Source organism: Petromyzon marinus, chromosome 1, assembly GCF_048934315.1.
Source record: "Petromyzon marinus isolate PM22_M1 ecotype Great Lakes invasive population chromosome 1, UKy_Petmar_22M1.pri1.0, whole genome shotgun sequence".
In the NCBI taxonomy this organism is placed as follows: Eukaryota; Metazoa; Chordata; class Hyperoartia; order Petromyzontiformes; family Petromyzontidae; genus Petromyzon; species Petromyzon marinus.
In genome coordinates, this window is record NC_133667.1 from 27,794,158 (window position 1) to 27,808,322 (window position 14,165).

Genomic DNA, 14,165 nt, shown 5'->3' on the forward strand with positions numbered 1-14,165 from the left:
CATCACATTAAATTTACAAAATAATAACTAGGCGTCGTTGTAAAGAATATAAGTAACAATGATCATGAAGTAAACAGAAAATACCCTTCCATCACATCTGTCCCTCTGCTTATAAAAAATAATGTACACATCCCATCAACCATACAAGCCTTCTGGGAGTGCATATTTCTTGGCAACATTGCTTTAACACAAACTCTTCACCGGTTTTCAGTGTCTCATCAGCAGTCATACTTGCTTTAACTAATGCACCATATATTTATTGCAAGGACCATCTCTGTTAAATATGCGTCCTTTTGTGATGCAAAACTATTATACGTAACACAAAATAATCATCAACATTGTTGTGGGCAATATAAGTCACTTTAACACGTCGGCTTTCGCGACCAATATTAATAATAAAGTTTTTTGGGTTAAATCGCGTAAGTATAAATGTGTCGTGACCCTCCACCACCCAATAAGTTACTACTTCAGCCCACCGGTGTGTTGGAGAGTAAATCCACAACATTTACAATTTGAGTACGACAGCATAATCGGGCAAATCGCCCGTTGTTGCTGGATGTAATTACCAGCGAAACGTCGTACTACTCAAATTGTAAATGTTGTGGATTTACTCTCCAACACACCGGTGGGCTGAAGTAATCACTAATTGGCGTTTTGTTTACGTGACAAATCCCTTACTAATTGGCTGTGTCGGGTGGTGGAGGGTTACGACACATTTATACTTACACGCGCTAACCCAAAAACCGTTATTACGAATATGTCACACGTAAATATTTTTTTTGCTACCTTTATGAACAAAAAAGTAATGCATGGGAAATCTACCTTTGGTGTAATTTGCTGCATAAGCATTGAACACTGAAGTGTTGACCGTTGCTGCTCTGCTTCCTTGAGAGAAAATGCTGCTATGGCCGATGTTCAACACTGAATGTGACTGTTTTACAGATTGCCTTCCCAACTTTGAAGTCCAGAATTACGATGGGTGGTACAACAATCTGCTTAACATTGACTGGGGAAGTGCAGGTAACCGATATATAAAACTGTCTTGTGGGATACATTTCAAGATTTTACCACCGTAAAAGCAGTGCACACTCGTAGTTCTTTAAAAAATAAAGTAGTAATTTTCTTTGTTTTAGTTTCACAGATAACAAAACAATATATTTTAATTACATTTTGCACGATTGTGTTCACGTGCTTGGCTGAATTACCATTACAGCTGTGGGTAATGCTTGTTTACTTTATTTTGTATGCAGTTTAATATATTGATATGCCATCATTCTTACGCCAGTAATTTTAATAAGATGTTGATCTTGATTTAAAGCTTTCGTGACTGCAGTAATTCAAATTCACACCTGATGACGACCGATTGTGTTATGGTCGAAACGTCGTGAGAATTTGTATTGTTTTATATATATATATTATTATTTTATTGTTTCCCTTCAACGTGACTTTACCGAAACAGCTAAGAATAAGATGTTGATCTTTGATGTTTCTTCAAAATTAAATAAAGACATTGATATATCATCATTATAACGATTATATTTAAATACACCATTAGGGAAAACACAAACATCAATAGAATTGTTAGAACGAATAGTAACTCATGATTATATCAGTCAATTCTATTAGCTTATTTACCCATTCATAGTAGAAAACAAGTATATGAATACCAGTTCATATATACAGTATACACTCATAACGCGGGCTTGTAATCGTGAATTCGCCAGTTCTCTTCGATCTCCCAGTTGAAACAACGGGGGCAAGATTCTCAAATCCCCCCCCCCCCCCACCACCTTTGTCCACCCAGCAGTCTAAGTGCGTACACCACAGTCGATCAGCACGTGGGGAGGTTGGATGAAGTGTGGGTACCCCCACGACCGGCAGAAGTGACCTCCCCCGACATGCCACCACACCAGACCTGCCAATCAATGAATTGCAACAACAAAAATCACAATACATTCAAGAGAATTATAACCATGCGTTTGTGGGAATCGGGCAGAAGGAAGCAAGTAGTGACGAGGCTGTCATGTTCGACAGTGACATTAGCCACGGTGTCCATTTGCTCTTGAGATCTTGACTTCGTTGATGAACTTCCTGTTCCCCCCTTTCGTGTGCCCCCATCTGCCCGAAGGGAGCAAGCTGCTGCGCCTGGCTCCGGCATCATTTGCCGATGGCGTCTACCAGATGTGGGACGAGCCCGCGGTGCCCAACGCGCGTCGCTTGAGCAGCAGCGTCATGCGGGGAGAGAGCGGCCTTCCCTCGGCCCTCAACCGCACAGTGCTGGCCGTCTTCTTCGGTAGAAATGCCCTCATCCCAAATACATACGTCATAATGATAATGATTTCATCTTGCAACGTGCCGAACAGCATTCACTCAATTTTGAAGTATGGTTAAACAATCTTTATGGACGGCCTTCATCTAGCAGTGGATTGACAAAGGGCTGGCTGTAAATGATCGGTTTTAGTATTATTTCCCAACTGCCCATCATCGACCTCACTCCTCAAGTGCAACTCTTATTTTAATTAGTTTCCTGTTTTATGAGCTTCATGTTGATGATCCCGCATGTTTTGCCCATCGCAGGTCAACATATCATGGATGAGATTATGGACACAAGACGGGCGGGCTGTCCTGCCGAGTTTTTCAATATCCCCATCCCAGCAGAAGATCCAGCCTTCTCCAATAGCCCCTACAAAGTCCTGCCCTTCCAGCGCAGCCAGTGGGATAAGACCACCGGTGCCTCCACCAACAACCCCAGAACTCCGGTAATTTGAGCAGTCTTCTATGAAAATTGATCAATTAATCAATCAATTGTGACCTGGGGATTTGCATATCCTGCAATGTGGCTGATTTAAATCTCTGACCTCATGGAAACCCAGGGCATCTTCAGGAGGGGGACAGGTAATGAAATAGCTCTTTGTAGAAATTTAAATAACAGTTTTGAAATGGCATACAATTGTGGAAATTGAATTGGCAATGGAGTTTTTGTTTTTACTTCCAGGTGAATAAGGTGACGTCGTGGCTTGACGGCAGTGCGATATACGGGCCTTCGAGGAGTTGGTGTCAGGCGCTGCGCACATTTGACAGAGGGATGATGAGAAGCAGCGACGAAGAGTCACTTCCCCCTGTCAGCGGCCACTCTCTGCAGCTCATCGATGCCCCTTCCCCATCCTACGAGACGGGCAGCTCGACAAACAAAACCGTATATGGTAACAGAACATTCTCCATCGCATTCACAGATTCAAAATGCTACTCCCCAAATACAGAGTGATCCATTTATGGATGCTGCAGTAGTGTGTAATAGTTGGTCCACTGCAATCCAGAGGTTGCCGTTTTGGTTTTTAAATTCTCCAGCCTTTGTTGGCCCAGGAGAATGAAATGGACACACTACAGTTGACCAACATGCTACTTTTTGGTGGGATAAGATGTGTACGTATATATTTATGTTGAACTTCTTTCGCACCGTAGTAGCCAACCTTGCGAATCGGTTCAATTTGTCGTTGCAGATTTTGGAAATCCACGGGGAAATGAAAACCCGTTCTTGAAAGCATTGGGCACTGTGTGGTTGCGTTATCACAACTTCTGGGCAGCGAAGATCCACAGTGAGCACTCTGATTGGAGTGATGAAGATGTATTTCTGAATGCGCGGAAATGGGTGATCGGGGTATACCAGGTACAGTGTTTTATTGGCAGGGGTCTCTGGTTACACCAAACAATGTTTATTTGTAATACGGAATGTCCCGTTTAGCCAGTTAGCCAGCTATATTGGCAGGTGCATCAGCACAGACTGAAAATAACATCAAAATGATGGGTACAGAGGAATAGGCAACATTCGAACACAGCATTAAATTCCCATGAGCATTGAGTAAATTTCATGGTATTGTAGATTTAAGTTCTTTAATAATTTCCCGTAGCTCCTTTCCATTGGTTTTTAATCACGTTTAGAAACTCAATAATGGACTGTAATCATTGCTAAATAGTCTTGCTGTACAGTACATATTTCTTCATGCAAAGTTGTTAAAAATGTAACTTACGGTATTTATTTCTCAACGAAATGGGCTGCAATGCGATGATGTAGTTACTTTATTTAATTGCGCTTGAAGGCCATTATGCATATTTTGTAAATGCATTGCACAATAATGGAGACCTTCATTCAGCAGTGTATGGACGAAGGACTGCACATTATTATTATTATTGTTTTTGTTACATGCTTTTCATTAGATTCATCCACTGCCTTTGATTTTAATTTCAGAACATTGTCCTGTACGAATGGCTGCCAGCAATGCTCAATGGAAGCACCTTTCAAGTGTCCGAATACAAAGGTATAAAATATGCAGTGAAAATAAATCAGTACAAGTTCACGACCGCGACTTATCCGCCCTGACAAATTATTCGCCCACACCAGTCCAGTATTTGTGCACAAATCCAACCGTTTCACACAGAGTGATCTGTTCTTAATCTCACGCTCCCATGTTTTCAAACAGTTGTGCTTTATTTTTGCCCAGTAACCTATGTGTGAATGGTGTGGCTGTCATTTTATATATGTCCTTTGTAAAATATGTGGCCTCATCACATATCCGCCTGTACCCCAGGCACCATCGAGTTGGGTATATGAGATTTTGTATTTTGAAATGTCTCACATTCATTCTTAAAGTAAACATGGAATTTAATGTCAAGCTGCAATTGTCAGCAAGAGCAATAGTCAGATACAGAATGAGATGTTGTCTCAGTGCATTCCTCTGCACCACAGGGTACAAGCCACACGTCCACCCAGGCATTGCGGTGGAATTTGAGTCGGCTGCCATGAAGTTCCACCAGACTATGATGCCACCAGGTGTCTACAGCAGGTAAATAAAAGGACTCGCAATTCAAATTAGATTCAATGATCAAGTGTTTTACTGCTACGTATGTGTTTGCGGCTGTGGTGTATCGCTCTCCGCTGTGTATTTGGTTTGTTCCGTGCGTTGTTCAGCGCGATGCCCGATGTTTTGCTGCTGGAAGCTTCTTCAAAAACAGAATTTTCAGTTCCTGAACTGGATTTCAGTTCCCGAAGAAGCTTCCAGCGTGTGGACTCAAATTACGAACATCACATCCAAGAGCTATATCAATTGTGTTATTTTACATCACAGTACAATGAATGGCTGCACCTCAAATGGCAGTAGTGGGGACATAAGCCCAAATGCATACAACATATATACATTTAAAAGCATTGATTCTTACATATACTATATTATTAATATATTTTGAGCTTAAGAATTAATATTATAATTATTTTCATTGCTTTGTTTGCGCATGGGTAATTGTGTCGATGTTAAACTAATTTTTTTTTATCATGAATTAATTACCCCACTGCCACCTGATGGTCATTGTCATGAACAAAAAGAAAGGCGAATTCTAAAAATTACATTTGACATCGGGTGTGAAGTGCTGCTGCAGTGGTTCGCATGCTTTGAACTCGGCAACCTGGGTTTTATTCCTAGCCACGGCTAACTCAGTGGCGAGTTATATATTAATCCACACTGATCAGCGTGGTGAAGTATGGCTAAATGACCCCTATGACTGTCACGGCTTGGGGAAGCCTTTATCCAGCGGTGGACTGACAAATTATTAAATTGTTATTCGTTAAATGTCTCATTAATATCACGTCTTTTGAATGTATTTTCTTCACAGGAATGCAACTTGCAGCTTTAATCAAGTTAACGCAAGTCGATTATGCAACCACTTCTGGACAAACATGGTAATTGTTTGGTTTTATAATTCCATGCAATATTTTTTATTACATAATTGACTGTTTGCGTCTTCGTCATAAAATGTGTTTATCGATCTCTTATGTTTAGCCTTTCAAGTCTGGCCGAGACGTTGATGAAATCATCATGGGAATGTCATCTCAAATCGCTGAACGAGAAGATCACATCATTGTTGAGGACCTCTTAGGTGAGTTTGGCCCAAAATAACCTCCTCTTTAGGCCTTTCCTGGCTTGCCATAGTTTTAGTGTGGATATTGTATAAAATATAACATTATATCCATATATTCTGCAGCATGAAAGCAAAATAAGTCTGCACACAATTTCGTAAATTGCCATAATTCTATTTCTTGCTGTATGTCTGAGAACCTTCGTACATTACCCTGTATTCCAAGTGTCAAATATTAACATTTCATCACAATGTGCACACCAGCCACTCTTAATCCACATGTAGATGAAAGCCTCATCTCGCATTGTCTGACATGGGTTTTTTTTGGCCATACTTCACCACATTGATCAGTGGCGGGTTGGTGAAGAGGGGTGGGTAGCTAGGGACTGTTCTGAGATAATTTGCCACTCATGTTAGCCTTGGCCAGGAATTCACCTGGGGTTTTCGGATTCATAGTGCAGCGCTACTCCACCGTGTCCATGCATGTACGTATATTTAACTCTTTCGCACGGCATGTAGCCAACCATACTAATCGGAGGTGCGGGGGGGGGGACAACAAACTCAACGCAGAAGCAGTTCTCAAGAAATTAGTTTTCAAACTAGATGTCAAAGTGCACATCTCCAGTGGCTTTATAATATCGGAAGAGCGTTCCAGACGGCCGCAGAAGCGCATCTTAATTAAACCAACATTGCATTAGTGTTAGTCTTACACTTGCCGTTGTGCACTTTTTCGCATTGCTCGCGACAGACAAAATGTACGGGCCACTTAAGGCCACCCGCTCGGACCTCATGGCCTTAACCATTCAGCAAGGACGGGACCACGGGGCGCCCACCTACAATGATATGCGGCGTGCCTTGCACATGACCCCCATCGCCGAATGGGAAGACTTCAATCATACAAACGCGCAGGTAAGAGGCCATTGTCTCGTATAAAATACGGGGGTGGGGTGGAGTGGTGTCCCTCGAGAACGGTGGTGGTTCTCAAACTTTGTTGGACCACTCAGCCGATGCAAACATTTCTGCGGATCCACACAGCGCCCCCCCCCCCCAACCCAGGTGACAAAACGAATTCACCAATCTCTAAATTCCAGGAATACGAAATGATTTATATTACTGGAACATAAAAAAAATATTTTTGTTAACGCAGCTGAGGTTTTTTTTTTTAAGAGGGGCATTTAGACCGTACAGTCAGGGTAGCTTGATCGGGATCGTTCACCTACCTTCATTGTTTTTAATTAAAATATCATAAGTATATTAAGGTCCGAAACAAAACCTATCAACATTGTTATTATTTCCGGATCAACCTGCATATGCACACCTGGAGGACTGTAGCAGACTATCGGTGGTCCGGGGACCGCACTTTGAGATCCACCGTGCCAGGAACTCGAGTTTCAACTCAAAGTGAAGATGTCATCGTGGCCAAAGCCTTGCATGCCAATCACACCTCGCGAATGCTTTGTACCTTCTGCCAGACCCAGCAGCTGTTCATTTGAAGTGCAAACAATACGAACTAAAGAAATATGTAAACATGATGCACAGGGCATGCCTGTGCGTCATGTTTGAGAAATATTATCAGAAAATGTAAGCATAACATTGCTTAGAGTTATGATTTTGAAACGCTTCGGTTCAAATCATTCTATTTATTTTGACATGGGTCAGTGAATCATTGTAAAATACTTTGAGAAAAATATTGTTTAATATTAAAGTAATTTAAACAATGCCCAGGCTGGTACTATTTAGGTAATTGTCGTGACATACCTTTATATTCTTGTCTATGTTCCCATAACTTTGCCAACCTGCACTGACCAGCGTGGTGAAGTATGGTCAAATAATCCCCACAAAACGCAAGGCATGGGGCGGCCTTCATCAAGCAGTGGGCTGACCAAGGGCTGCAAATGTGCATGTAAAAATACAATAGATCTTCTTTGGTTCTTTCGGTAAAGTCACGTAGAATGAGAATAAAATAATAAATTGATAAAATAAAATAACACAATAATATTCTCACGACGTTTCGGCCACAACACAAGCGGCCTTCATCAGGTGAAGGGACGAGACTGTCTGGTAGGACAGCGCTGGAGTGACAGTCTCGTCCCTTCACCTGATGAAGGCCGCTTGTGTTGTAGCCGAAACGTCGTGAGAATATTATTGTGTTATTTTATTTTATCAATTTATTGTTTTATTCTCATTCTACGTGACTTTACCGAAAGAACCAAAGAAGATGAATCCTTGCAGTCACGAAATCTTTAAATCGAAATTTAATACAATAGATGTTTACGTTTTTCTTCTTTGGTTCTTTCGGTAAAGTCACGTAGGATGAAAATAAACGTAAAAAATGTTTACGTTTATTTTAAAAATTGGAATTTTTTAAAGAGGCATGACATCTTATTAAAAATAAAAGGTACTTGGTTTTCACACCCCTAGTCATCAAGTGCGTGCAACTGAAGGGGCCCTTAAATGATATCTCTTTGTAAGTACGTGTGTGTTTGGGTATGTGGAAGCGGGAGTGTCGTGGTTAGCGCGCTGCGCTATGAACCTGGCCACCCGAGTTTCATTTCCGCTCACGGCCAACACCAGTGACGATTATCTGAGCCGGTTATGGGCCTCTCCTAGGGCGACTCAGCCTCAAATGAGTACCTGGTGCAGTGTGTAAACATTGCCACTGGGAAGACAAAGGTGGTCGGGCGTGGTGTTGGCTACCCACCCCCTCGTGTGCCGTGCCGGCCTTCACATGTGCTCGCTAACAGCACTTGCCGCAATAGTCTGTTAAAGGCTATACGGGTGATCTTTGTCTTTGTGTGTATATCCGTGTGTGTGTGTAACAGGTGATCGAGCGACTGAAGCAGGCCTACAACGGTGACATCTCCCGTCTGGAGCTGTGGCCGGGGGGGCTATTGGAGTGCCAGGGGGGGCCTGGGCCCCTGTTCTCGCGCATCCTCGTCGATCAGTTTGAGCGCATCCGCGACGGGGACCGCTTCTGGTTTGAGAACACCAACAACGGGTGAGGTGCTACTCGTGCTCATTTACTGCTCAATGGGTAAAATATTTAATGAGTGTTCAAGGTGAAAATCGCGAGGTCGTCATGCCCATTGCTTTTTATCTTTTGTTTACAGTCCTGAGTCACATTTTTATGGAGAGGGAAAGTCTACTAATAGGACAATCACTGTTGACTTCCCCATAAAGTGGGAGTCATTTTATAGACCGTGGAAGGATTAGGGGTTCAGTCAATCCTCAGCGAGAATTAAAATTTGCAACTTTCCAACTGCGAGTCGCTCACTCTAATGTTAAGCTTGCCACGGTGTACACAGTATATTCGTTGTGTAACTGAAAATGTAATATGTTTGAAATTACGTAAATGTTCAATGTTACAATGGGGTACAGTTCAGGCAAATGAAATATCGTGGACTGGATTATACAGGTATAATAGACAAGTCAGGCTGTCTTGCTGCTTAAGCCAGCATTAAGGAGACTTAATGTCAGATATTTTACAGCCCCTTGTCAATTCACTGTCAGATCAAGCCCTCAGTCAAGGGGATTACGTGACCACACTTCTCTCTGAAATAGTCCAGGCCGCCTCCTCTCCACCAACCCCACACTTTGCTGAAGTATGACCAACCCACTTGACCCGTGTGGGGAGGCCTTCATCCAGCAGAAGGGTGACACAAATTGTTGTAACGAAAAATTTATTTTAAAAAAGTGGGACGTGTCTCTGCCGTTCAGGATATTCACGGAGGACGAGGTGAGGGATGTGCTCGCGACGCGGTTCTCACATGTCCTGCAAACCGTGATGGACATTGACAACAGCAGCATCCAGGGTGAAGTTTTCTTTTGGAAAGATGGTGAGACTGGACAAAAATAATAATGATGTGCTTCAGAGTGTTTAGGTTCATGGTGTCAGCTCAGAGGAAGAATGGAAGTCACCAACACTAAGATGAAGATTTATTTGTGGACAATGTTTTGGTTCTCATGTCCTCGTGGCAGTTGTTTTTCAGTCACAATGTGTACCACTTGTGTGTTGATCAGTTGTGAGTTATCTTAGTTTTTGAAGGTAGTGTTATAAAAAGTCATCAGCCATGACTCATTCACTGCTAAGTGATTTTCTGCTCAAAACAGGAGTCGGTGCACATCTTTGATTTACAGCCCTGAGCCAGTGGTGGATTTCCTCATTTCTATGGCAGGGTCGGGGTTAACCAAAGGACAACCATTGTCGCCTTCCCCACAAAGTTTCCATCAAAAGTGGTACCCATTAGTGCAATAATAGCAGATAAAAAAATATATAGTTATGCCGCACAGTAATTTTAATTCTCGTAAAGAAATTCGGACAATTCTGTTAGAGTAGAATCATTTTGGCACGTATATATATGCAGATATTACATATACTATATTAATTGTTTATTATTAGATACAATGTCATGTTTCGGGCTGTTGTTTTGTACACTCCATCAGGGGACCCTTGTGCACAGCAGGAGCAGCTTACTGTGGACATGTTGGAGCCGTGCACACCTCCAAAGTCGATGGATTACTTCTCGGGCAGCGTTGCTACCTTCATAGTCACGAACTTATCCCTCTTGCTCCTACCCACATGTAAGGCACATTTCGTCGATCGTGAACACATGAAGCATCTCATAAGAGCGACATTTTCAGAGTATCGTTGGTAAAGTCTGCCCTCGTTTATCAACGCTCACAATTCCCCCTTTTGTGCTGTTGGGCGACAGTGTGCTTTGTTGTTCTGTGGTACTTGTCCCGTCGTCGGAAGAAGAGCTTTGAGAAGATGACCAATCAGAACACGTCAAGCGCGGGGATGAGGACGGAAGCGGAGGAGCATCATGGTAGCAACATTTATTTTTAACGATTTCATTTGTCTACGTGAATGCGTAGATGTTTCTATAGATTCTGTTTGGTGTCATCGTCATAATCATCATCAGCCATGACCCATTCACTGCTGGATGAAGGCCTCCTAGAGTCAATTCCGTCTTCCATGCTCCCACAATGCAAAAATCCGTCCTTCTACACAAGCTGATCTCATCATTCCATCTCCGTGGTGGTCACCTTTCGAGTGTGTTTCCCTTCTTAGCTGCCACTCCGTTACTATTCTGGGCCCTCGGCCATCATTCGTTCCAACGACGTGTCTTGCCCAAGCCCACTTAATTTATTTAACAGTCAAATTTATATCTCCAATATTTCACGTGTCATTGTGAGCCGTGTCCTCCTCCTTTTTTCTCTACATAATCACATTCAAATGTTTGGTAAGGTGACTTATTGATTGACGACGTTCATTGCTTCTTCACCTGCATTGCCTTCGTCAGCCAGCGAATGGCGGGGCAAGAAGGAACCCCTGCGGGACGTGCGGTTGAGATTCGACGACGCGGGATCGATCAAGGTGCTGGACTGCGCGGGGGCCCTGCTGCGAAGCCTGGAGGTGAAGGCCCTGTCCGGCGTGGAGCTGCTCTTGGCCAGCGACAGGGGCAACCTGCTGCTGGTGCACGTGCCCAAAGAGTACGACCTGGTGAGGCAGCAGCAGCAGCAGCAGCAGCGCAGCCGCCGCACCGCGACGTCGCCTGGCGTGCCGCGCAGCCGCCGTTGAGCTGTGCACCGTCAAGAGGTCAAAGGGCAATACCGTTACGGTTACGAGTGCGCGATATTTGGTAAAACATGATGCTTTTGCTGCACGTTGTGGGCAACAGAGGGCAGTGCAGCAAAATAAATATGACTAGAGTACTGTACCTCTATGCCCCCACATCTATGATGCCTGGTTTCACATTCCCATGATTGGACCCTCCTTTCACCAACCTGAGCTGATCAGCGGAGTGAAGTATGGTCAATTCACCACCCCCCTTCCCCGCCTCTCCAACAATCTGCAGGCCTTCAGCAGTGGATTGGCCTGTACATGTGCACGATGCGTGAACGTCAAAGAGGTTTCTCTGCTGAGGAAGTGTTCATCTTGAATGGTGGCTCCGAGCTAGTGGTGGACATTTCACATTGCCATGGTAGAGGCCAGTCTCACTGTTGACTCCCCGTGAAGATTTTCTAATTTTTCACATGATACTACGCTTACAAATAATTCATTGCCTTAATATTGCACAACTACTCAACTTGATTGTATTTGTAAAAGCGTCTTAATGAATTGTAGTATTGTTATTACTTTTTGGTTCTTTTGGTAAAGTCACGTAGACAAAATAAAATAAAAATTTAAAAATCAATTAAATCACGACGTTTCGGACGCAACACAAGCGTCCGTCATCAGGTGGGACAACCACAGCAAGAAACAATTGCTGAAGTAGGCAAAAGAGCTGCGAGTAACAGGGGATTATATAGATGAGGGAGGGGGGAGGCGGAGCCAAGGATAGAAAGGGTGGGGGGGGGAAGCAAATATGGCATGCACGGCAAATATTCTGAAGACAGGGAGCAGTAAATGACCTGCACTGCAAGCTCGACATGCAACGGCAAATTTCCGAATGATGTCAATGAGTAGGGCTGGGCGTAAGAGACCGGAGATGCGGACGTGAAAGCAAACTATAAAGCAGCTAAGGTTTTACCTGGTTGATAACATCCTTCCAATGATTGCTCAATTTGTATCCATCTTCCCGGTTGAAGTTATGTCTATGTTTATATATCTGGATGGCTCCATGAACAAACCTTTGATAGTAGCCTGACGGTTTGCAAAGCACCTTGGTCTCGGAGAAAACAATATCACGAGAGCCCACAGCGTTATAGCAATGGTCTTATTCAATTTTGTCTACGTGACTTTACCGAAAGAACCAAAGAGTATGGATCCTTGCAGTCACGAAAACTTCAAATCTAGAAAGAAAGTATTGTTATCGTTTTAATTTATCATTATATTTTATTAATTGAACTAATATTTTCCCCCAGGTGTTGTTCTTTGATTCTGTCATGCAGAGGAGAACTTTTGAAGAAAATATAGAAAGAAGCATGAGCAATTTGCATTCTTTTACAGTTCCCAAATCCGTGGGAAGTGAAAAGACATTGCTGAAAAATGCATTTACCAGGTCGCAACGACAAATCATATTGGAGAAGTACTTTAGAACATTCTTTGCCAAGGTAACGTCAATATTTATTTAATCGGTCTTTTTATATATATGAAACGGATGATACTTCTGATTGGACACCCTACAGTACTGTGGTTGTAAACTTTATTGTCCTGTTAACGGGGGCAAAGCTCTCATACAAGACTCCGGCCGCGGGACATATTAACCCGACGGGATTTGGGCTCTTGACGATTCTTCTGCCCGACTCGACAGGTTTTGGAGATGGACTCGAATGAGCCAGAGCCGGACGAGTTGGACACGCAGGCGTGGGTCCAGCAGTCACTCGCGTGCGACCTCTCTCGCGACGAGCTGGGAGAATTGCTCGGCTTGAAGCCCGACTCCAGTTTTCTCCAGCGCATGTTCCACGTGGCGGACAAGGACAGCAGCGGCTACCTGTCCTTCAGTGAGCTGCGTGACATTCTCGTCATTCTCGTGAAAGGTGAGATGATTCAATTTTCTGTTTTGTTTCGTTTTCTTGTTGTTATTTTTTTTATTCAACATTTTATTCACATGATTTTACATGTCCCTTTAAACACAGTAGGGCTGACAAAATCGCCCGATTCAGCTGGTTGTAAATCACCGGCGAAACGTCATACTCAAATTGTAAATGTTCTGGATTTACTCTCCAACACACCCGGTGTGCTGAAGTAGTAACTAATTGGCACGATTTGTTTAAGTGTTGGTTGTGTCGGGTAGCCAGTACATATGTCCAGGTAGTATGAAGTCAAAATTTAGTATTAATGACATCTTAAGTTGCAGCATATCGAAATAATAACGACAAAATTATGTAAACCTGACTCCTAAATGTATATGTATTTTTTCGTGACCAGGCACTACCGAGAAGAAATCCCAGCTCATGTTTCACATGTTCGATATTAACAGTCATGGCGACATGAAAAAGGAAACGTTTAGGACAATGCTAAGGTTGGTATACCAGTTTTATATGTGACCCTCCCCCTGCGCCTCCCCCAATGTTTTACACTAATAAAATTAATTTTTAACCAAAAACAATATCTTATTAGATCGGCTTATTTTCATAGAACATTGTTGTACAGTTTGTTGTTAACTTGGCCACCATCATCCAATGCTTCTGCTGCATATCTGTACGTTATAGTAGATGGAAATAACTGATCCTATTATCCACTGCGTTATCGCGAGATTGCTCAACTTACCCACGAAACAAATTTCACGAACGACAGGGAGAATATGGGCACG

General features: G+C 43.0%; 1 protein-coding gene across 1 annotated transcript in view; it reads left to right on the top strand.

Moving 5' to 3' along the window:
* Positions 1–580: 580 nt before the first annotated feature.
* Positions 581–14,165, top strand: part of LOC116941785 (dual oxidase 1-like) — a 36,012-nt gene continuing 22,427 nt past the window's right edge. Inside the window, exons 1-19 of the mRNA XM_076067563.1 lie at positions 581–1,072; positions 1,805–1,862; positions 2,044–2,386; positions 2,524–2,759; positions 2,996–3,203; positions 3,420–3,741; positions 4,479–4,841; positions 5,665–5,731; positions 5,832–5,928; positions 6,656–6,816; positions 8,575–8,580; positions 8,730–8,905; positions 9,625–9,758; positions 10,351–10,488; positions 10,620–10,733; positions 11,211–11,410; positions 12,775–12,963; positions 13,140–13,389; positions 13,781–13,874. Of these exons, the coding sequence (XP_075923678.1) occupies positions 897–1,072; positions 1,805–1,862; positions 2,044–2,386; positions 2,524–2,759; positions 2,996–3,203; positions 3,420–3,741; positions 4,479–4,841; positions 5,665–5,731; positions 5,832–5,928; positions 6,656–6,816; positions 8,575–8,580; positions 8,730–8,905; positions 9,625–9,758; positions 10,351–10,488; positions 10,620–10,733; positions 11,211–11,410; positions 12,775–12,963; positions 13,140–13,389; positions 13,781–13,874 (3,332 nt within the window). The 5' untranslated portion in view covers positions 581–896. The remainder of the gene's footprint in view (positions 1,073–1,804; positions 1,863–2,043; positions 2,387–2,523; positions 2,760–2,995; positions 3,204–3,419; positions 3,742–4,478; positions 4,842–5,664; positions 5,732–5,831; positions 5,929–6,655; positions 6,817–8,574; positions 8,581–8,729; positions 8,906–9,624; positions 9,759–10,350; positions 10,489–10,619; positions 10,734–11,210; positions 11,411–12,774; positions 12,964–13,139; positions 13,390–13,780; positions 13,875–14,165) is intronic.